Raw genomic sequence first — 21,457 nt, 5'->3', positions numbered from 1 at the left:
CTTCTCCCTAGACCACCCTGGTTCCTCCCTAGACCACCCTGGCTCCCTCCCTAGACCACCCTGGTTCCGCCCTAGGCCACCCTGGCTCCTCCCTAGACAACCCTGGCCCCTCCCCTAGACCACCCTGGCTCCTCCCTAGACCACTCTGGCTCGGACAGGAATGTGCTTTGTAGTTGTGGTGTTCCGTCCTAGACCACCCTGGCTCCTCCCTAGGCCACCCTGGCTCCTCCCTAGACCACCCTGGCTCCTCCCTAGGCCACCCTGGTTCCTCCCTAGACCACCCTGGCTCCTCCCCTAGGCCACCCTGGCTCCTCCCCTAGGCCACCCTGGCTCCTCCCCTAGACCACCCTGGCTCCTCCCCTAGACCACCCTGGCTCGGACAGGAATGTGCTTTGTAGTTGTGGTGTTCCGTCCTAGACCACCCTGGCTCCCCCCTAGACCACCCTGGCTCGCCCCCTAGACCACCCTGGCTCCTCCCCTAGACCACCCTGGCCCCTCCCCTAGACCACCCTGGCCCCCCCCCTAGACCACCCTGGCTCCTCCCCTAGACCACCCTGCCCCCCCCCCCCCTAGACCACCCTGGCTCCTCCCCTAGACCACCCTGGCTCCTCCCCTAGACCACCCTGGCTCCTCCCCTAGACCACCCTGGCTCCTCCCCTAGACCACCCTGGCTCCTCCCCTAGACCACCCTGGCTCCACCAGTGTTTTTAAACAGCAGCGACGTATCATTCTGGGGTTGGAAACAGTTACCAGGGTCCTGTTTCAATACATCACAAATTAAATGCATCCTACCTTCTCGGAGGTAATCACAGAGCCTTACACCGATCCAATCACTGGTAAATCTGTACCTTCCTTTTGGCCTGAACCTTTTTACAGTCGCCCAGGTTGAGACACATGATGCACTCTGGAAAAATAGATATCTCAAGGAGACGGAGAGCTCGATTCAATCCGTACAGAGCTACAGTGTAATAACCCTGAGTTCAGAGCTACAGTGTAATAACCCTGAGTTCAGAGCTACAGTGTTATATGGTCTGAGTTCAGAGCTACAGTGTTATATGGTCTGAGTTCAGAGCTACAGTGTAATAACCCTGACTTCAGAGCTACAGTGTAATAACCCTGAGTTCAGAGCTACAGTGTTATATGGTCTGAGTTCAGAGCTACAGTGTAATAACCCTGAGATCAGTGCTACAGTGTTTAACCCTGAGTTCAGAGCTACAGTGTATTAACCCTGAGATCAGAGCTACAGTGTTTAACCCTGAGTTCAGAGCTACAGTGTAATAACCCTGAGTTCAGAGCTACAGTGTTATATGGTCTGAGTTCAGAGCTACAGTGTAATAACCCTGAGATCAGTGCTACAGTGTTTAACCCTGAGTTCAGAGCTACAGTGTAATAACCCTGAGATCAGTGCTACAGTAATTAACCCTGAGTTCAGAGCTACAGTGTAATAACCCTGAGATCAGAGCTACAGTGTTTAACCCTGAGTTCAGAGCTACAGTGTAATAACCCTGAGTTCAGAGCTACAGTGTAATAACCCTGAGTTCAGAGCTACAGTGTTATATGGTCTGAGTTCAGAGCTACAGTGTAATAACCCTGACTTCAGAGCTACAGTGTAATAACCCTGAGTTCAGAGCTACAGTGTTATATGGTCTGAGTTCAGAGCTACAGTGTAATAACCCTGAGATCAGTGCTACAGTGTTTAACCCTGAGTTCAGAGCTACAGTGTATTAACCCTGAGATCAGAGCTACAGTGTTTAACCCTGAGTTCAGAGCTACAGTGTAATAACCCTGAGTTCAGAGCTACAGTGTTATATGGTCTGAGTTCAGAGCTACAGTGTAATAACCCTGAGATCAGTGCTACAGTGTTTAACCCTGAGTTCAGAGCTACAGTGTAATAACCCTGAGTTCAGAGCTACAGTGTTATATGGTCTGAGTTCAGAGCTACAGTGTAATAACCCTGAGTTCAGAGCTACAGTGTTTAACCCTGAGTTCAGAGCTACAGTGTATTAACCCTGAGTTCAGAGCTACAGTGTTTAACCCTGAGTTCAGAGCTACAGTGTAATAACCCTGAGTTCAGAGCTACAGTGTTATATGGTCTGAGTTCAGAGCTACAGTGTAATAACCCTGAGTTCAGAGCTACAGTGTTATATGGTCTGAGTTCAGAGCTACAGTGTAATAACCCTGAGTTCAGAGCTACAGTGTTATAACCCTGAGTTCAGAGCTACAGTGTAATAACCCTGAGTTCAGAGCTACAGTGTAATAACCCTGAGTTCAGAGCTACAGTGTAATAACCCTGAGTTCAGAGCTACAGTGTAATAACCCGAGTTCAGAGCTACAGTGTTATAAGGTCTGAGTTCAGAGCTACAGTGTTATATGGTCTGAGTTCAGAGCTACAGTGTTATATGGTCTGAGTTCAGAGCTACAGTGTTATATGGTCTGAGTTCAGAGCTACAGTGTTATATGGTCTGAGTTCAGAGCTACAGTGTTATATGGTCTGAGTTCAGAGCTACAGTGTTATATGGTCTGAGTTCAGAGCTACAGTGTTATATGGTCTGAGTTCAGAGCTACAGTGTTATATGGTTTGAGTTCAGAGCTACAGTGTTATATGGTCTGAGTTCAGAGCTACAGTGTTATATGGTCTGAGTTCAGAGCTACAGTGTTATATGGTCTGAGTTCAGAGCTACAGTGTTATAACCCTGAGTTCAGAGCTACAGTGTTATAACCCTGAGTTCAGAGCTACAGTGTTATAACCCTGAGTTCAGAGCTACAGTGTTATAACCCTGAGTTCAGAGCTACAGTGTAATAACCCTGAGTTCAGAGCTACAGTGTAATAACCCTGAGTTCAGAGCTACAGTGTAATAACCCTGAGTTCAGAGCTACAGTGTTATAACCCTGAGTTCAGAGCTACAGTGTAATAACCCTGAGTTCAGAGCTACAGTATTATATGGTCTGAGTTCAGAGCTACAGTGTAATAACCCTTAGTTCAGAGCTACAGTGTAATAACCCTGAGATCAGAGCTGCAGTGTTTAACCCTGAGTTCAGAGCTACAGTGTTATAACCCTGAGTTCAGAGCTACAGTGTTATAACCCTGAGTTCAGAGCTAAAGTGTTATAACCCTGAGTTCAGAGCTACAGTGTAATAACCCTGAGTTCAGAGCTACAGTGTAATAACCCTGAGTTCAGAGCTACAGTGTTATATGGTCTGAGTTCAGAGCTACAGTGTAATAACCCTGAGATCAGTGCTACAGTGTTTAACCCTGAGTTCAGAGCTACAGTGTATTAACCCTGAGATCAGAGCTACAGTGTTTAACCCTGAGTTCAGAGCTACAGTGTAATAACCCTGAGTTCAGAGCTACAGTGTTATATGGTCTGAGTTCAGAGCTACAGTGTAATAACCCTGAGATCAGTGCTACAGTGTTTAACCCTGAGTTCAGAGCTACAGTGTAATAACCCTGAGATCAGTGCTACAGTGTTTAACCCTGAGTTCAGAGCTACAGTGTAATAACCCTGAGATCAGAGCTACAGTGTTTAACCCTGAGTTCAGAGCTACAGTGTAATAACCCTGAGTTCAGAGCTACAGTGTTATATGGTCTGAGTTCAGAGCTACAGTGTAATAACCCTGAGATCAGTGCTACAGTGTTTAACCCTGAGTTCAGAGCTACAGTGTTATATGGTCTGAGTTCAGAGCTACAGTGTTATATGGTCTGAGTTCAGAGCTACAGTGTTATATGGTCTGAGTTCAGAGCTACAGTGTTATATGGTCTGAGTTCAGAGCTACAGTGTTATATGGTCTGAGTTCAGAGCTACAGTGTTATATGGTCTGAGTTCAGAGCTACAGTGTTATATGGTCTGAGTTCAGAGCTACAGTGTTATATGGTCTGAGTTCAGAGCTACAGTGTTATATGGTCTGAGTTCAGAGCTACAGTGTTATAACCCTGAGTTCAGAGCTACAGTGTTATAACTCTGAGTTCAGAGCTACAGTGTTATAACCCTGAGTTCAGAGCTACAGTGTTATAACCCTGAGTTCAGAGCTACAGTGTTATAACCCTGAGTTCAGAGCTACAGTGTTATAACCCTGAGTTCAGAGCTACAGTGTAATAACCCTGAGTTCAGAGCTACAGTGTAATAACCCTGAGTTCAGAGCTACAGTGTTATAACCCTGAGTTCAGAGCTACAGTGTTTAACCCTGAGTTCAGAGCTACAGTGTTATATGGTCTGAGTTCAGAGCTACAGTGTAATAACCCTGAGTTCAGAGCTACAGTGTAATAACCCTGAGATCAGAGCTACAGTGTTTAACCCTGAGTTCAGAGCTATAGTTATAACCCTGAGTTCAGAGCTACAGTGTTTAACCCTGAGTTCAGAGCTAAAGTGTTATAACCCTGAGTTCAGAGCTACAGTGTAATAACCCTGAGTTCAGAGCTACAGTGTAATAACCCTGAGTTCAGAGCTACAGTGTAATAACCCTGAGTTCAGAGCTACAGTGTTATAACCCTGAGTTCAGAGCTACGGTGTTATAACCCTGAGTTCAGAGCTACAGTGTTATATGGTCTGAGTTCAGAGCTACAGTGTAATAACCCTGAGTTCAGAGCTACAGTGTAATTACCCTGAGATCAGAGCTACAGTGTTTAACCCTGAGTTCAGAGCTACAGTGTTATAACCCTGAGTTCAGAGCTACAGTGTTATAACCCTGAGTTCAGAGCTAAAGTGTTATAACCCTGAGTTCAGAGCTACAGTGTAATAACCCTGAGTTCAGAGCTACAGTGTAATAACCCTGAGTTCAGAGCTACAGTGTTATATGGTCTGAGTTCAGAGCTACAGTGTTATAACCCTGAGTTCAGAGCTACAGTGTTATATGGTCTGAGTTCAGAGCTACAGTGTTATAACCCTGAGTTCAGAGCTACAGTGTTATATATCTGCTCAACGGTCAACCTGTAGCATGGAAGGTCTGCGTTATCGTCTCAGAACATTGACATTTTATAGGCAGATTGAATGGAGCTCTTACCAAGATAAAATGTAACAGCCGACAGCAACCTTTCACCTTCTTTATTAGGAGTGCAGTGACCTCTGACACCAGGATGGTGGGGGTTCATTTACCAACAATACAATCAGATCATTGGCAGACTGTAGAGAACAATACAATCAGATCATTGGCAGACTGTAGAGAACAATACAATCAGATCATTGGCATGATATGGTCTATGGATCTTTTAGTATCGAGTCTTACTGTGGAGAGACATTGACAGGAAGTAACAGGCAGACAGGAAGTGGTAACAGAAATCAGCTGAGAGGAGGAAGGAGCTTTAAGGGTTCAACATTGTGTTATGGTGATGAGAACTTGACCTGGAAGAGAAGGTGAGTGGACAGAGATGTCCCATGATGACATTCAGCCAGACAGACCCAGTTTACAGCTTCCTGCAGGGAGATGACTACAACATAGTGGGTTTCATAGCAGCTCTTCCTCTCCCAGTGGTTGAGAGGGTGACCTACACTGTGAAGAGTTAAGGGCCTAACTACAGCAGTGGATCAGACCATAGCTGATACTGTCCCTGCCTGTTCCTCTCAGGTACAGTCCCCTGTCCCAATGCCACAGATCCAGACCATCAGAGAGAATCAGGCTGTATATTTTCCAGAGCCAGTCAGTCAGTGAAGAGTGGCCTCTAGCGCTTCCTGGTGGAGAGAGTGGAGGAGGGACGGTTCAGGCTGAGCTGAGGGAAGTGAACTGTGGGGGTTCTGGCTGTGGGACCGTAGAGACCCAGGTTACGGGCTGCAGCTGACCTCCTGTGCGGTTTCACACTCGGGAAGGGAGAGAACACCTGCTGGGGGGTGGCCCTGGGTTGGTCCTGGGGCGTGGAGGGGCAGGAGAGAGGGAGGGAGGGGGATAGCGGTGTACCAGGAGTATGGAGGTTAGAGAGGGGAGGAGGGGAGTTAGTGAGGGTAACAGGGGGTGGGGGGTTAGTGATGGTAACAGGGGGAGGGGGGTTAGTGATGGTAACAGGAGGAGGGGGGTTAGAGAGGGGAGTAGGGGGGTTAGTGAGGGTACCAGGGGGAGGGGGGTTAGAGAGGGGAGTAGGGGAGTTAGAGAGGGGAGGAGGAGGAGGGGGGTTAGTGAGGTTACCAGGGGAAGGGGGGTTAGAGAGGGGAGTAGGGGGGTTAGAGAGGGTAACAGGGGGAGGGGGGTTAGAGAGGGTAACAGGGGGAGGGGGGTTAGAGAGGGTAACAGGGGGAGGGGGGTTAGAGAGGGTAACAGGGGGAGGGGGGTTAGAGAGGGTAACATGGGGAGGGGGGTTAGAGAGGGTAACATGGGGAGGGGGGTTAGAGAGGGTAACAGGGGGAGGGGGGTTAGAGAGGGTAACAGGGGGAGGGGGGTTAGTGAGGGTAACAGGGGGAGGGGGGTTAGGGAGGGTAACAGGGGGAGGGGGGTTAGGGAGGGTAACAGGGGGAGGGGGGTTAGAGAGGGTAACAGGGGGAGGGGGGTTAGAGAGGGTAACAGGGGGAGGGGGATTAGAGAGGGTAACAGGGCTACCAGGAGAGAGTCTCATACAGTAGATGTTCTGAGAGGAGATTGAAGGGTCAGACTGTTGATGGTGGTGGTGGTGTGATGAGGGTGGTCGAGGAAGAGGAGGCAGGACAGACAGCTCTGGGATGGTGGGAGAAGAGGGTAGTGTGTCTGGGTCAGTCCCTCTAGGAGAGGAGGGTAGTGTGTCTGGGTCAGTCCCTCTAGGAGAGGAGGGTAGTGTGTCTGGGTCAGTCCCTCTAGGAGAGGAGGGTAGTGTGTCTGGGTCAGTCCCTCTAGGAGAGGAGGGTAGTGTGTCTGGGTCAGTCCCTCTAGGAGAGGAGGGTAGTGGGTCAGTCTCTCTAGGAGAGGAGGGTAGTGGGTCAGTCTCTCTAGGAGAGGAGGGTAGTGGGTCAGTCTCTCTAGGAGAGGAGGGTAGTGTGTCTGGGCCAGTCTCTCTAGGAGAGGAGGGTAGTGGGTCAGTCTCTCTAGGAGAGGAGGGTAGTGTGTCTGGGCCAGTCTCTCTAGGAGAGGAGGGTAGTGTGTCTGGGCCAGTCTCTCCAGGAGAGGAGGGTAGTGGAGGTTGGTCAGTCTCTCTAGGAGAGGAGGGTAGTGGAGGTTGGTCAGTCTCTCTAGGAGAGGAGGGTAGTGGAGGTTGGTGAGTCTCTCTAGGAGAGGAGGGTAGTGTGTCTGGGTCAGTCTCTCTAGGAGAGGAGGGTAGTGGAGGTTGGTCAGTCTCTCTAGGAGAGGAGGGTAGTGTGTCTGGGTCAGTCTCTCCAGGAGAGGAGGGTAGTGGAGGTGGGGTCTGGTTTAGTTCTGATCCAGAGTCAGGCTCTAGAGACAACAGGTGCTCCTCCTCATCCACCACAGCTGGCACCTCCTTACTGGAGGCCTGGGCAGGAGACACAGGGAGGTGACTACCCTCATCATCATCAGCCTTTCCCTCACCCACTCCATCTCTCTCCTCCGTCTGATGAGGGTGTCCGTCCTCCGCCGCCTGATGAGGGTGTCCGTCCTCCGCCGCCTGATGAGGGTGTCCGTCCTCCGCCGCCTGATGAGGGTGTCCGTCCTCCTCCGACTGATGAGGGTGTCCGTCCTCCTCCGACTGATGAGGGTGTCCGTCCTCCTCCGACTGATGAGGGTGTCCGTCCTCCTCCGACTGATGAGGGTGTCCGTCCTCCTCCGACTGATGAGGGTGTCCGTCCTCCTCCGACTGATGAGGGTGTCCGTCCTCCTCCGACTGATGAGCGTGTCTGTCCTCCATGTCTCCAAACCCTAGCTGTACCCGTGCCCGGGCTATGTTCCTGCGGTGGGCACGTACGTGGGCGCGCCAGGGGGACCCCACCCTGCTCTGACAGTCTTCAGCCTGAGATACCAGTCTGTTCCTCCCCCTCTCCCCGCTAGGGGTGGGGTTAGGGGCGGGGCCAGGGGTGGCAGGGCTGGACTGTGCCTGAGGCAGGGGGACACCTCGCAGGCTGGAGGGAGAGGAGGGAGGGTGTTTCAGGCTGTTCCTGGGCTTCCTGCCTAGCAACAGGTGGTTGACGACAGGAGAAGGATGTAGCTGAGATGCTAACACGCTGGTGGCTGGACATCTATCTACAGAGAGAACAAACACAGGTCAATGTTCTGTCTGCCTACTGCAGCAGCAGGACAATAATAACACCATAGCATTACGTGATCATAAAGAGGATTCCACATGCAGCAATAAGAAACATCTAGCATTAAGACAACAATCTGGCTCTGCCCCAACCTCAGACCTCAGCACAGAGCTTACATTTATCATGGGAACAAGATGAAGAAGCTTACAGAGTTACATAAAATACTGCTTTGGGTTATAAGGAGCTTTGAGTCCTGATTACTGAAGTCAGACACATCTGGGAGTTAGAAAAATAGTTTGGGGAATAGAAGCTCGGGAGCCAAATCCAATGGAAGTCTGTTACACAAGTAGTAGATTCCTATTAGGTAATGCCGCGTTTAGATGGGGAGCCAACAGGCCAGACAGACTGACACTCTCCTGTCAGTCACAGAGAAGAGCCAGCACCATCCAACCCCAGACCAGCACCATCCAACCCCAGACCAGCTAACAGCAGATCCTGACCCCAGACCAGCTAACAGCAAATCCTGACCCCAGACCAGCACCATCCAACCCCAGACCAGCACCATCCAACCCCAGACCAGCACCATCCAACCCCAGACCAGCTACCAGCAGATCCTCACCCCAGACCAGCTAACAGCAGATCCTCACCCCAGACCAGCTACCAGCAGATCCTCACCCCAGACCAGCTACCAGCAGATCCTCACCCCAGACCAGCTAACAGCAGATCCTCACCCCAGACCAGCTAACAGCAGATCCTCACCCCAGACCAGCACCATCCAACCCCAGACCAGCTACCAGCAGATCCTCACCCCAGACCAGCTACCAGCAGATCCTCACCCCAGACCAGCTACCAGCAGATCCTCACCCCAGACCAGCTAACAGCAGATCCTGACCCCAGACCAGCTAACAGCAGATCCTGACCCCAGACCAGCTAACAGCAGATCCTGACCCCAGACCAGCTAACAGCAGATCCTGACCCCAGACCAGCTAACAGCAGATCCTAACCCCAGACCAGCTAACAGCAGATCCTGACCCCAGACCAGCACCATCCAACCCCAGACCAGCTAACAGCAGATCCTCACCCCAGACCAGCACCATCCAACCCCAGACCAGCTAACAGCAGATCCTCACCCCAGACCAGCTACCAGCAGATCCTCACCCCAGACCAGCTAACAGCAGATCCTGACCCCAGACCAGCTAACAGCAGATCCTGACCCCAGACCAGCTAACAGCAGATCCTGACCCCAGACCAGCTAACAGCAGATCCTCACCCCAGACCAGCTAACAGCAGATCCTGACCCCAGACCAGCTAACAGCAGATCCTAACCCCAGACCAGCTAACAGCAGATCCTGACCCCAGACCAGCACCATCCAACCCCAGACCAGCTAACAGCAGATCCTCACCCCAGACCAGCACCATCCAACCCCAGACCAGCTAACAGCAGATCCTGACCCCAGACCAGCACCATCCAACCCCAGACCAGCTAACAGCAGATCCTGACCCCAGACCAGCTAACAGCAGATCCTGACCCCAGACCAGCTAACAGCAGATCCTGACCCCAGACCAGCTAACAGCAGATCCTCACCCCAGACCAGCTAACAGCAGATCCTAACCCCAGACCAGCTAACAGCAGATCCTCACCCCAGACCAGCTAACAGCAGATCCTAACCCCAGACCAGCTAACAGCAGATCCTGACCCCAGACCAGCTAACAGCAAATCCTGACCCCAGACCAGCTAACAGCAGATCCTGACCCCAGACCAGCTAACAGCAGATCCTCACCCCAGACCAGCTAACAGCAGCCCAGAAACCCCCCTCCGTTCCAGAGCCTGCTGCTTCCTGACAGACAGGTCACAAACACCTCCTCAATCTGTCCATCTACAGACACCACCACCTCCTCAATCTATCCATCTATAGACACCACCACCTCCTCAATCTATCCATCTATGGACACCACCACCTCCTCAATCTATCCATCTATGGACACCACCACCTCCTCAATCTATCCATCTATGGACACCACCACCTCCTCAATCTATCCATCTATGGACACCACCACCTCCTCAATCTATCCATCTATGGACACCACCACCTCCTCAATCTATCCATCTACGGACACCACCACCTCCTCAATCTATCCATCTACGGACACCACCACCTCCTCAATCTATCCATCTACCGACACCACCACCTCCTCAATCTATCCATCTACGGACACCACCACCTCCTCAATCTATCCATCTATCGACACCACCACCTCCTCCATCTACAGTTGGTGTGACCATCTGTCTGTATAGATTTGATGGTGTATAGATCTGTCTGTATAGGTGTGACCACCTGTCTGTATAGGTGTGACCACCTGTCTGTATAGGTGTGACCACCTGTCTGTATAGGTGTGACCACCTGTCTGTATAGGTGTGACCACCTGTCTGTATAGGTGTGACCATCTGTCTGTATAGGTGTGACCATCTGTCTGTATAGGTGTGACCATCTGTCTGTATAGGTGTGACCATCTGTCTGTATAGATGTACGGATCAATATACGTGTGTGTGTGTGTATGTACAGCTGCCTGGCCTGTTGTGGTGTAGAGTTGACAGCGTGTTACCTGTGTGTACAGTGGGGCAAAAAAGTATTTAGTCAGCCACCAATTGTGCAAGTTCTCCCACGTAAAAAGACGAGAGGCCTGTAATTTTCATCATAGGTACACTTCAACTATGACAGACAAAAAGTGGAAAAAAATCCAGAAAATCGCATTGTAGGATTTTTAATGACTTTATTTGCAAATTATGGTGAAAATAAGTATTTGGTCAATAACAAAAGTTTCTCAATGCTTTGTTATATACCCTTTGTTGGCAATGACAGAGGTCAAATGTTTTCTGTAAGCCTTCACAAGGTTTTCACACTGTTGCTGGTATTTTGGCCCATTCCTCCATGCAGATCTCCTCTAGAGCAGAGATGTTTTGGGGCTGTTGCTGGGCATTACAGATTTTCAACTCCCTCCAAAGATTTTCTATGGGTTTGAGATCTGGAGACTGGCTAGGCCACTCCAGGACCTTGAAATGCTTCTGACGAAGCCACTCCGTTGCCCGGGCGGTGTGTTTGGGATCATTGTCATGCTGAAAGACCAAGCCACGTTTCATCTTCAATGCCCTTGCTGATGGAAGGAGGTTTTCACTCAAAATCTCACGATACATGGCCCCATTCATTCTTTCCTTTACACGGATCAGTCGTCCTGGTCCCTTTGCAGAAAAACAGCCCCAAAGCATGATGTTTCCACCCCATGCTTCACAGTAGGTATGGTGTTCTTTGGATGCAACTCAGCATTCTTTGTCCTCCTAACACGACGAGTTGAGTTTTTACCAAAAAGTTATATTTTGGTTTCATCTGACCATATGACATTCTCCCAATCTTCTTCTGGATCATCCAAATGCTCTCTAGCAAACTTCAGACGGGCCTGGACATGTACTGGCCTAAGCAGGGGGACACGTCTGGCACTGCAGGATTTGAGTCCTTGGCGGCGTAGTGTGTTACTGATGGTAGGCTTTGTTACTTTGGTCCCAGCTCTCTGCAGGTCATTCACTAGGTCCCCCCCATGTGGTTCTGGGATTTTTGCTCACCGTTCTTGTGATAATTTTGACCCCACGGGGTGAGATCTTGCGTGGAGCCCCAGATCGAGGGAGATTATCAGTGGTCTTGTATGTCTTCCATTTCCCAATAATTGCTCCCACAGTTGATTTCTTCAAACCAAGCTGCTTACCTATTGCAGATTCAGTCTTCCCAGCCTGGTGCTGGTCTACAATTTTGTTTATGGTGTCCTTTGACAGCTCTTTGGTCTTGGCCATAGTGGAGTTTGGAGTGGGACTGTTTGAGGTTGTGGACAGGTGTATTTTATACTGATAACAAGTTCAAACAGGTGCCATTAATACAGGTAACGAGTGGAGCCTCTTAAAGAAGAAGTTACAGGTCTGTGAGAGCCAGAAATCTTGCTTGTTTGTAGGTGACCAAATACTTATTTTCCACCATAATTTGCAAATAATTTCATTAAAAATCCTACAATGTGATTTTCTGGATTTTTTTTCCTCATTTTGTCTGTCATAGTTGAAGTGTACCTATGATGAAAATTACAGGCCTCTCATCTTTTTAAGTGGGAGAACATGCACAATTGGTGGCTGACTAAATATGTTTTTGCCCCACTATGTACAGCTGCCTGGCCTGTTGTTGTGTAGAGTTGACAGTGTGTGTGTGTAGAGTTGTGTGGGGGATTAATCAGAATTAGTTGGGTAACATAGATAAGATGTTTTATTTTCATTATATGCTTGTGAGTTACTTCTCATCAGAACGTCTATTTTTGGATAATACTGTTGGCCGGTTGCAGTTATCTGTTCTCTGTCAGGGTTCAGTTACTTGGGCCGCAGAGAGGGGAGAGGTCAAGCTTGTCTTCATATGTAAACATATCTTTTAAACCAATTATCTCTTGGCTCCACAATGTCTGTGTGCCAGTCACTGTGTCTCTGTGATCTTGTCAAGATAGGATGGATTTGATACATGCCTGTTGATAGGTTTTGTTTTATGGTTCTGAGTTTGAGAAAATAACATAGTTTAGGAAACAAAGCTGAACGATAATTTATAGCCAATGCTGTCTGGCTATGTGTGTCTTTGCTATAAAGGATCTCAGTTGCAATGTGTAAGGACTCTCAGAGAATTCATTTATAGACACTGAATTGATCTGAGAGTCACAGGGTTGTGATGGAGCTCATATAATTAAAGATGGACTTTATGATAACTCTGACTTGTGTGTGGTTTGCTCTCATGATTTGGTAAATACAGGAAATTTCCATGACATTTGACAGTGTGTGTGTGTTATCTGTGTGTATGTACAGCTGCCTGGCCTGTTGTTGTGTAGAGTTGACAGTGTGTTACCTGTGTGTATGTACTGCTGCCTGGCCTGTTGTGTAGAGTTGACAGTGTGTGTGTAGAGTTGACAGTGTGTGTGTAGAGTTGACAGTGTGTGTGTGTAGAGTTGACAGTGTGTTACCTGTGTGTATGTACAGCTGCCTGGCCTGTTGTTGTGTAGAGTTGACAGTGTGTTACCTGTGTGTTACCTGTGTGTATGTACAGCTGCCTGGCCTGTTGTTGTGTAGAGTTGACAGTGTGTGTGTGTAGAGTTGACAGTGTGTTACCTGTGTGTATGTACTGCTGCCTGGCCTGTTGTTGTGTAGAGTTGACAGTGTGTGTGTGTGTTACCTGTGTGTATGTACAGCTGCCTGGCCTGTTGTTGTGTAGAGTTGACAGTGTGTGTGTGTAGAGTTGACAGTGTGTTACCTGTGTGTATGTACAGCTGCCTGGCCTGTTGTTGTGTAGAGTTGACAGTGTGTTACCTGTGTGTATGTACAGCTGCCTGGCCTGTTGTTGTGTAGAGTTGACAGTGTGTTACCTGTGTGTATGTACAGCTGTCTGGCCTGTTGTTGTGTAGAGTTGACAGTGTGTTACCTGTGTGTATGTACTGCTGCCTGGCCTGTTGTGTAGAGTTGACAGTGTGTTACCTGTGTGTATGTACTGCTGCCTGGCCTGTTGTGTAGAGTTGACAGTGTGTTACCTGTGTGTATGTACTGCTGCCTGGCCTGTTGTGTAGAGTTGACAGTGTGTTACCTGTGTGTTACCTGTGTGTATGTACAGCTGTCTGGCCTGTTGTTGTGTAGAGTTGACAGTGTGTTACCTGTGTGTATGTACAGCTGCCTGGCCTGTTGTTGTGTAGAGTTGACAGTGTGTGTGTGTAGAGTTGACAGTGTGTTACCTGTGTGTATGTACTGCTGCCTGGCCTGTTGTTGTGTAGAGTTGACAGTGTGTGTGTGTGTTACCTGTGTGTATGTACAGCTGCCTGGCCTGTTGTTGTGTAGAGTTGACAGTGTGTGTGTGTAGAGTTGACAGTGTGTTACCTGTGTGTATGTACAGCTGCCTGGCCTGTTGTTGTGTAGAGTTGACAGTGTGTTACCTGTGTGTATGTACAGCTGCCTGGCCTGTTGTTGTGTAGAGTTGACAGTGTGTGTGTGTGTAGAGTTGACAGTGTGTTACCTGTGTGTATGTACAGCTGCCTGGCCTGTTGTTGTGTAGAGTTGACAGTGTGTTACCTGTGTGTATGTACAGCTGCCTGGCCTGTTGTTGTGTAGAGTTGACAGTGTGTGTGTGTAGATTTGACAGTGTGTTACCTGTGTGTATGTACAGCTGCCTGGCATGTTGTTGGGTAGAGTTGACAGTGTGTGTGTGTAGAGTTGACTGTGTGTTACCTGTGTGTATGTACAGCTGCCTGGCCTGTTGTTGCTGATGTCTCTTGATACGTGAGTATTGTTTCTTCAGAGCGGTGATGTCAGTACTCATCCTCTCCTGCAGCATGCTGTTGATGGCCGCTTGATGCTCCGCTCTGCCGCCACCATCCACCGCCCCGGGACTCAGGTCTGCCATGTTACCGCCCTGCTCCCCCCCACGCTGGTCTGGAGAGGAGAGATTCAAATATCACCTCGGAAATTACCTCAGTGTTGACACCATGTAGAGACACAGCTGTTCCTGTGTTTTCAGGTCTGACATCAACAGCAGCTGACATGACACCTTCCCAGATAACCCTGTCTACCACTACATTAAACTAATGGACCTGGCTGGAGGAGAGAGCAGAGCAGGACTCTAGGTCTACATACACTGCACTGTAAAAGTATGTGGAGACCTGCTCAGCCATTATCTCATTACAAAGTCATGGGCATTAATATGGAGTTGGTCCCTCCTTTGCTGCTATAACAGCCCCCAAAGGCTTCCCACTAGATGTTGGAACATTGCTGCTATAACAGCCTCTACTCTTCTGGGAAGGCTTTCCACTAGATGTAGGAACATTGCTGCTATAACAACCTCCACTCTTCTGGGAAGGCTTTCCACTAGATGTTGGAACATTGCTGCTATAACAGCCTCCACTCTTCTGGGAAGGCTTTCCACTAGATGTAGGAACATTGCTGCTATAACAACCTCCACTCTTCAGGGAAGGCTTTCCACTAGATGTAGGAACATTGCTGCTATAACAGCCTCCACTCTTCTGGGAAGGCTTTCCACTAGATGTAGGAACATTGCTGCTATAACAGCCTCCACTCTTCTGGGAAGGCTTTCCACTAGATGTTGGAACATTGCTGCTATAACAGCCTCCACTCTTCTGGGAAGGCTTTCCACTAGATGTAGGAACATTGCTGCTATAACAACCTCCACTCTTCTGGGAAGGCTTTCCACTAGATGTTGGAACATTGCTGCTATAACAACCTCCACTCTTCTGGGAAGGCTTTCCACTAGATGTTGGAACATTGCTGCTATAACAGCCTCCACTCTTCTGGGAAGGCTTCCCACTAGATGTTGGAACATTGCTGCTATAACAACCTCCACTCTTCTGGGAAGGCTTTCCACTAGATGTTGGAACATTGCTGCTATAACAGCCTCCACTCTTCTGGGAAGACTTTCCACTAGATGTAGGAACATTGCTGCTATAACAGCCTCCACTCTTCTGGGAAGGCTTTCCACTAGATGTTGGAACATTGCTACTATAACAGCCTCCACTCTTCTGGGAAGGCTTTCCACTAGATGTTGGAACATTGCATGGCTGTGTGCTCGATTTTATGCACCTGTCAGAGATGGGTGTGGCTCAAATAGCCGAACCCACTAATTTGAAGGGTATTCAGTTATTTTATATAGACACAGTGGATCTACTCTGTCCAGCCTTTATTTTGTATATACAGGTCACCTACTCTGTCCAGTCTTTATTCTGTATATACAGGTCACCTACTCTGTCCAGTCTTTATTCTGTATATACAGGTCACCTACTCTGTCCAGTCTTTATTCTGTATATACAGGTCATCTACTCTGTCCAGTCTTTATTCTGTATATACGGGTCACCTACTCTGTCCAGTCTTTATTCTGTATATACAGGTCACCTACTCTGTCCAGTCTTTATTCTGTATATACAGGTCACCTACTCTGTCCAGTCTTTATTCTGTATATACAGGTCACCTACTCTGTCCAGTCTTTATTCTGTATATACAGGTCACCTACTCTGTCCAGTCTTTATTCTGTATATACACAGTGGATCTACTCTGTCCAGTCTTTATTCTGTATATACAGGCCATCTACTCTGTCCAGTCTTTATTCTGTATATACAGGCCATCTACTCTGTCCAGTCTTTATTCTGTATATACAGGTCACCTACTCTGTCCAGTCTTTATTCTGTATATACAGGCCATCTACTCTGTCCAGTCTTTATTCTGTATATACGGGTCACCTACTCTGTCCAGTCTTTATTTTATATATACAGGTCACCTACTCTGTCCAGTCTTTATACTGTATATACAGGCCATCTACTCTGTCCAGTCTTTATTCTGTATATACGGGTCACCTACTCTGTCCAGTCTTTATTCTGTATATACAGGTCACCTACTCTGTCCAGTCTTTATTCTGTATATACAGGCCATCTACTCTGTCCAGTCTTTATTCTGTATATACAGGTCACCTACTCTGTCCAGTCTTTATTCTGTATATACAGGTCACCTACTCTGTCCAGTCTTTATTCTGTATATATACAGTGCATCTACTCTGTCCAGTCTTTATTCTGTATATACACAGTGGATCTACTCTGTCCAGTCTTTATTCTGTATATACACAGTGCATCTACTCTGTCCAGTCTTTATTCTGTATATACACAGTGCATCTACTCTGTCCAGTCTTTATTCTGTATATACACAGTACATCTACTCTGTCCAGTCTTTATTCTGTATATACAGGTCACCTACTCTGTCCAGTCTTTATTCTGTATATACAGGTCACCTACTCTGTCCAGTCTTTATTCTGTATATACACAGTGGATCTACTCTGTCCAGTCTTTATTCTGTATATACACAGTGGACCTACTCTGTCCAGTCTTTATTCTGTATATACAGGTCACCTACTCTGTCCAGTCTTTATTCTGTATATACAGGTCACCTACTCTGTCCAGTCTTTATTCTGTATATACAGGTCACCTACTCTGTCCAGTCTTTATTCTGTATATACAGGTCACCTACTCTGTCCAGTCTTTATTCTGTATATACAGGCCATCTACTCTGTCCAGTCTTTATTCTGTATATACAGGTCACCTACTCTGTCCAGTCTTTATTCTATATATACAGGTATACAGTCTTAATTCTGTATATACGGGTCACCTACTCTGTCCAGTCTTTATTCTGTATATACAGGTCTGTCCAGTCTTTATTCTGTATATACGGGTCACCTACTCTGTCCAGTCTTTATTCTGTATATACGGGTCACCTACTCTGTCCAGTCTTTATTCTGTATATACAGGTCACCTACTCTGTCCAGTCTTTATTCTATATATACAGGTCATCTACTCTGTCCAGTCTTTATTCTGTATATACAGGTCACCTACTCTGTCCAGTCTTTATTCTGTATATACAGGTCACCTACTCTGTCCAGTCTTTATTCTGTATATACAGGTCACCTACTCTGTCCAGTCTTTATTCTGTATATACAGGTCACCTACTCTGTCCAGTCTTTATTCTGTATATACAGGTCACCTGTAGAGACACTGGTACAAACATTAACTCTTGATGAGGATTAAATCACATGTTATTTGTCACATTCTTGGTAAACAACAGGTGTAGACTAACAGTGAGATGCTGACTTATGGGTCCTGTACATGATAATAGGTAAGAGGTCAGGGGTCAGACCAACCTTTAATGTGTCTCTGGTACCGCTGTAGTTCTGGAGCTAACAGCCCCCCCAGTGGACCCAAACATCCCAACGCTGCTGTCACCACTGCATCTTCATCTTCATCCTCGTCTTCATCACCCTCCCAGCCACCTAGACCACCACTGGAATACATTATCATCATCATCACTTCACCAGCCCCAGAGACCTCCTCTGGGATACAACATCATCATCACTTTACCAGCCCCAGAGACCTCCTCTGGGATACATCATCACTATACCAGCCCCAGAGACCTCCTCTGGGATACAACATCATAACTTTATCAGCCCCAGAGACCTCCTCTGGGATACAACATCATCACTTTACCAGCCCCAGAGACCTCCTCTGGGATACAACATCATCACTTTACCAGCCCCAGAGACCTCCTCTGGGATACATCATCATCACTTCAACAGCCCCAGAGACCTCCTCTGGGATACAACATCATCACTTTACCAGCCCCAGAGACCTTCTCTGGGATACAACATCACTATACCAGCCCCAGAGACCTCCTCTGGGATACATCATCACTATACCAGCCCCAGAGACCTCCTCTGGGATACAACATCATCACTATACCAGCCTCAGAGACCTCCTCTGGGATACAACATCACTTTACCAGCCTCAGAGACCTCCTCTGGGATACAACATCACTATACCAGCCCCAGAGACCTCCTCTGGGATACAACATCACTTTACCAGCCCCAGAGACCTCCTCTGGGATACAACATCATCACTTTACCAGCCCCAGAGACCTCCTCTGGGATACAACATCATCACTTTACCAGCCCCAGAGACCTCCTCTGGGATACATCATCATCACTTTATCAGCCCCAGAGACCTCCTCTGGGATACAACATCATCACTTTACCAGCCCCAGAGACCTCCTCTGGGATACATCATCATCACTTTACCAGCCCCAGAGACCTCCTCTGGGATACATCATCATCACTTTACCAGCCCCAGAGACCTCCTCTGGGATACAACATCACTTTATCAGCCCCAGAGACCTCCTCTGGGATACATCATCACTTTACCAGCCCCAGAGACCTCCTCTGGGATACAACATCACTATACCAGCCCCAGAGACCTCCTCTGGGATACAACATCATCACTTTACCAGCCCCAGAGACCTCCTCTGGGATACAACATCACTTTATCAGCCCCAGAGACCTCCTCTGGGATACATCATCACTTTACCAGCCCCAGAGACCTCCTCTGGGATACATCATCATCACTTTACCAGCCCCAGAGACTTCCTCTGGGATACAACATCATCATCATCACTTTACCAGCCCCAGAGACCTCCTCTGGGATACAACATCATCATCACTTTACCAGCCCCAGAGACCTCCTCTGGGATACAACATCATCACTATACCAGCCCCAGAGACCTCCTCTGGGATACAACATCATCATCACTTTACCAGCCCCAGAGACCTTCTCTGGGATACAACATCATCATCACTTTATCAGCCCCAGAGACCTCCTCTGGGATACATCATCACTTTACCAGCCCCAGAGACCTCCTCTGGGATACATCATCATCACTTTACCAGCCCCAGAGACCTCCTCTGGGATACAACATCATCATCACTTTACCAGCCCCAGAGACCTCCTCTGGGATACAACATCATCATCACTTTACCAGCCCCAGAGACCTCCTCTGGGATACAACATCATCACTATACCAGCCCCAGAGACCTCCTCTGGGATACAACATCATCATCACTTTACCAGCCCCAGAGACCTCCTCTGGGATACAACATCATCACTTTACCAGCCCCAGAGACCTCCTCTGGGATACAACATCACTTTACCAGCCTGTAGATATCAGCTGATAGACACACTACGGGACATTGACTAACCTGCCGTTGGGGTTGGAGGTGGGGAAGGGGGTGATGCTGTAGGGACATTGACCAACCTGCCGTTGGGGTTGGAGGTGGGGAAGGGGGTGATGCTGTAGGGACATTGACCAACCTGCCGTTGGGGTTGGAGGTGGGGAAGGGGGTGATGCTGTAGGGACATTGACCAACCTGCCGTTGGGGTTGGAGGTGGGGAAGGGGGTGATGTTGTAGGGACATTGACCAACCTGCCGTTGGGGTTGGAGGTGGGGAAGGGGGTGATGTTGTAGGGACATTGACCAACCTGCCGTTGGGGTTGGAGGTGGGGAAGGGGGTGATGTTGTAGGGACATTGACCAACCTGCCGTTGGGGTTGGAGACCTGCCGTTGGGGTTGGAGGTGGGGAAGGGGGTGATGCTGTAGGGACATTGACCAACCTGCCGTTGGGGTTGGAGGTGGGGAAGGGGGTGATGCTGTAGGGACATTGACCAACCTGCCATTGGGGTTGGAGGTGGGGAAGGGGGTGATGCTGTAGGGACATTGACCAACCTGCCGTTGGGGTTGGAGGTGGGGAAGGGGGTGATGCTGTAGGGACATTGACCAACCTGCCGTTGGGGTTGGAGGTGGGGAAGGGGGTGATGCTGTAGGGACATTGACCAACCTGCCATTGGGGTTGGAGGTGGGGAAGGGGGTGATGTTGTAGGTGTATTTCTCTCGGAGTTCAGCCAGCTGAGGGAATGGAAACACAGCCATGGAGTACACCGTCTGGAGAGAAAAGAGGGATCAGGGTGGCAGTTTAAACAGCTGGGAAACACAGAGGAGGAGAAAGGGCTTTTTCCTCCGATATTACATCCATGCATTCTGATTGGTCCCGTGTGGCTCAGTTGGCAGTTGCAGCGGCAGGGTTGTGGGTTCGATTCCCACGAGGGACCAGTACCAACAAATTTGAAAATGTCTCTCTGGATCAGAGAGTCTGCTAAATGACTCACTACTGTAGTGGCTATGAATCAAAGAGTCTGCTAAATGACTCACTACTATAGTGGCTCTGGATCAGAGAGTCTGCTAAATGACTCACTACTGTAGTGTCTCTGAATCAGTGAGTATGTTAAATGATTCACTACTAAGTCTCCCTGGATAAGAGTCTGCTAAATGACTCACTACTGTAGTGGCTCTGGATAAGAGAGTCTGCTAAATGACTCACTACTGTAGTGGCTCTGGATAAGAGAGTCTGCTAAATGACTCACTACTGTAGTGGCTCTGGATAAGAGAGTCTGCTAAATGACTCACGTAACATTTGTGGATGTAAATAAAGCCTGTGTGTTAGAGTGGATACACAGTGCGTTCAGAATAGATAGATGACTACTGAATTTACAATGGATGAAATAAAGGTTTTGTTACTGGCCTACACACACAAAAACTCAGACAAATTATATATTTTGAAATGTTTACAAATTACGTTAAAATATATATAAAAGTTGAAATGTCTTCAGTAAATAAGTAAATAATAATAAGTTCAGGAGTCAAAAAGTTCAGGAGTCAAAATGTGCTAAACAAGTCACAAGTTGCCTGGACTCTGTGTGCAATAATAGTGTTCAACATGATTTCTGAATGACTACCTCATGTCTGTTCTCCACACATACAATTATCTGTCAGGTCACTCAGTCAAGCACAGAATTTCCAAACACAAAGACCAGGGAGGTTTTCCAATGTCTCGCAAAGGGCACCTATTGTTAGATGGGTAAAAAAATCAAATAAAAAGCAGACA

General features: G+C 48.2%; 1 protein-coding gene across 1 annotated transcript in view; it reads right to left on the bottom strand.

Annotated features, from left to right (window-relative positions):
* Positions 1-5,034: 5,034 nt before the first annotated feature.
* LOC139393213 (TBC1 domain family, member 30) overlaps positions 5,035-21,457 on the bottom strand; it is a 79,724-nt gene continuing 63,301 nt past the window's right edge. Inside the window, 6 exon segments of the mRNA XM_071141655.1 lie at positions 5,035-5,836; positions 7,438-7,635; positions 7,637-8,085; positions 14,371-14,574; positions 17,834-17,973; positions 20,354-20,457. Of these exon segments, the coding sequence (XP_070997756.1) occupies positions 5,654-5,836; positions 7,438-7,635; positions 7,637-8,085; positions 14,371-14,574; positions 17,834-17,973; positions 20,354-20,457 (1,278 nt within the window). The 3' untranslated portion in view covers positions 5,035-5,653.

Source organism: Oncorhynchus clarkii, chromosome 33, assembly GCF_045791955.1.
Source record: "Oncorhynchus clarkii lewisi isolate Uvic-CL-2024 chromosome 33, UVic_Ocla_1.0, whole genome shotgun sequence".
NCBI classification, from domain to species: Eukaryota; Metazoa; Chordata; class Actinopteri; order Salmoniformes; family Salmonidae; genus Oncorhynchus; species Oncorhynchus clarkii.
Note: the sequence above shows the minus strand (reverse complement) of the source record. Positions and strands in the feature narration are given on the sequence as shown.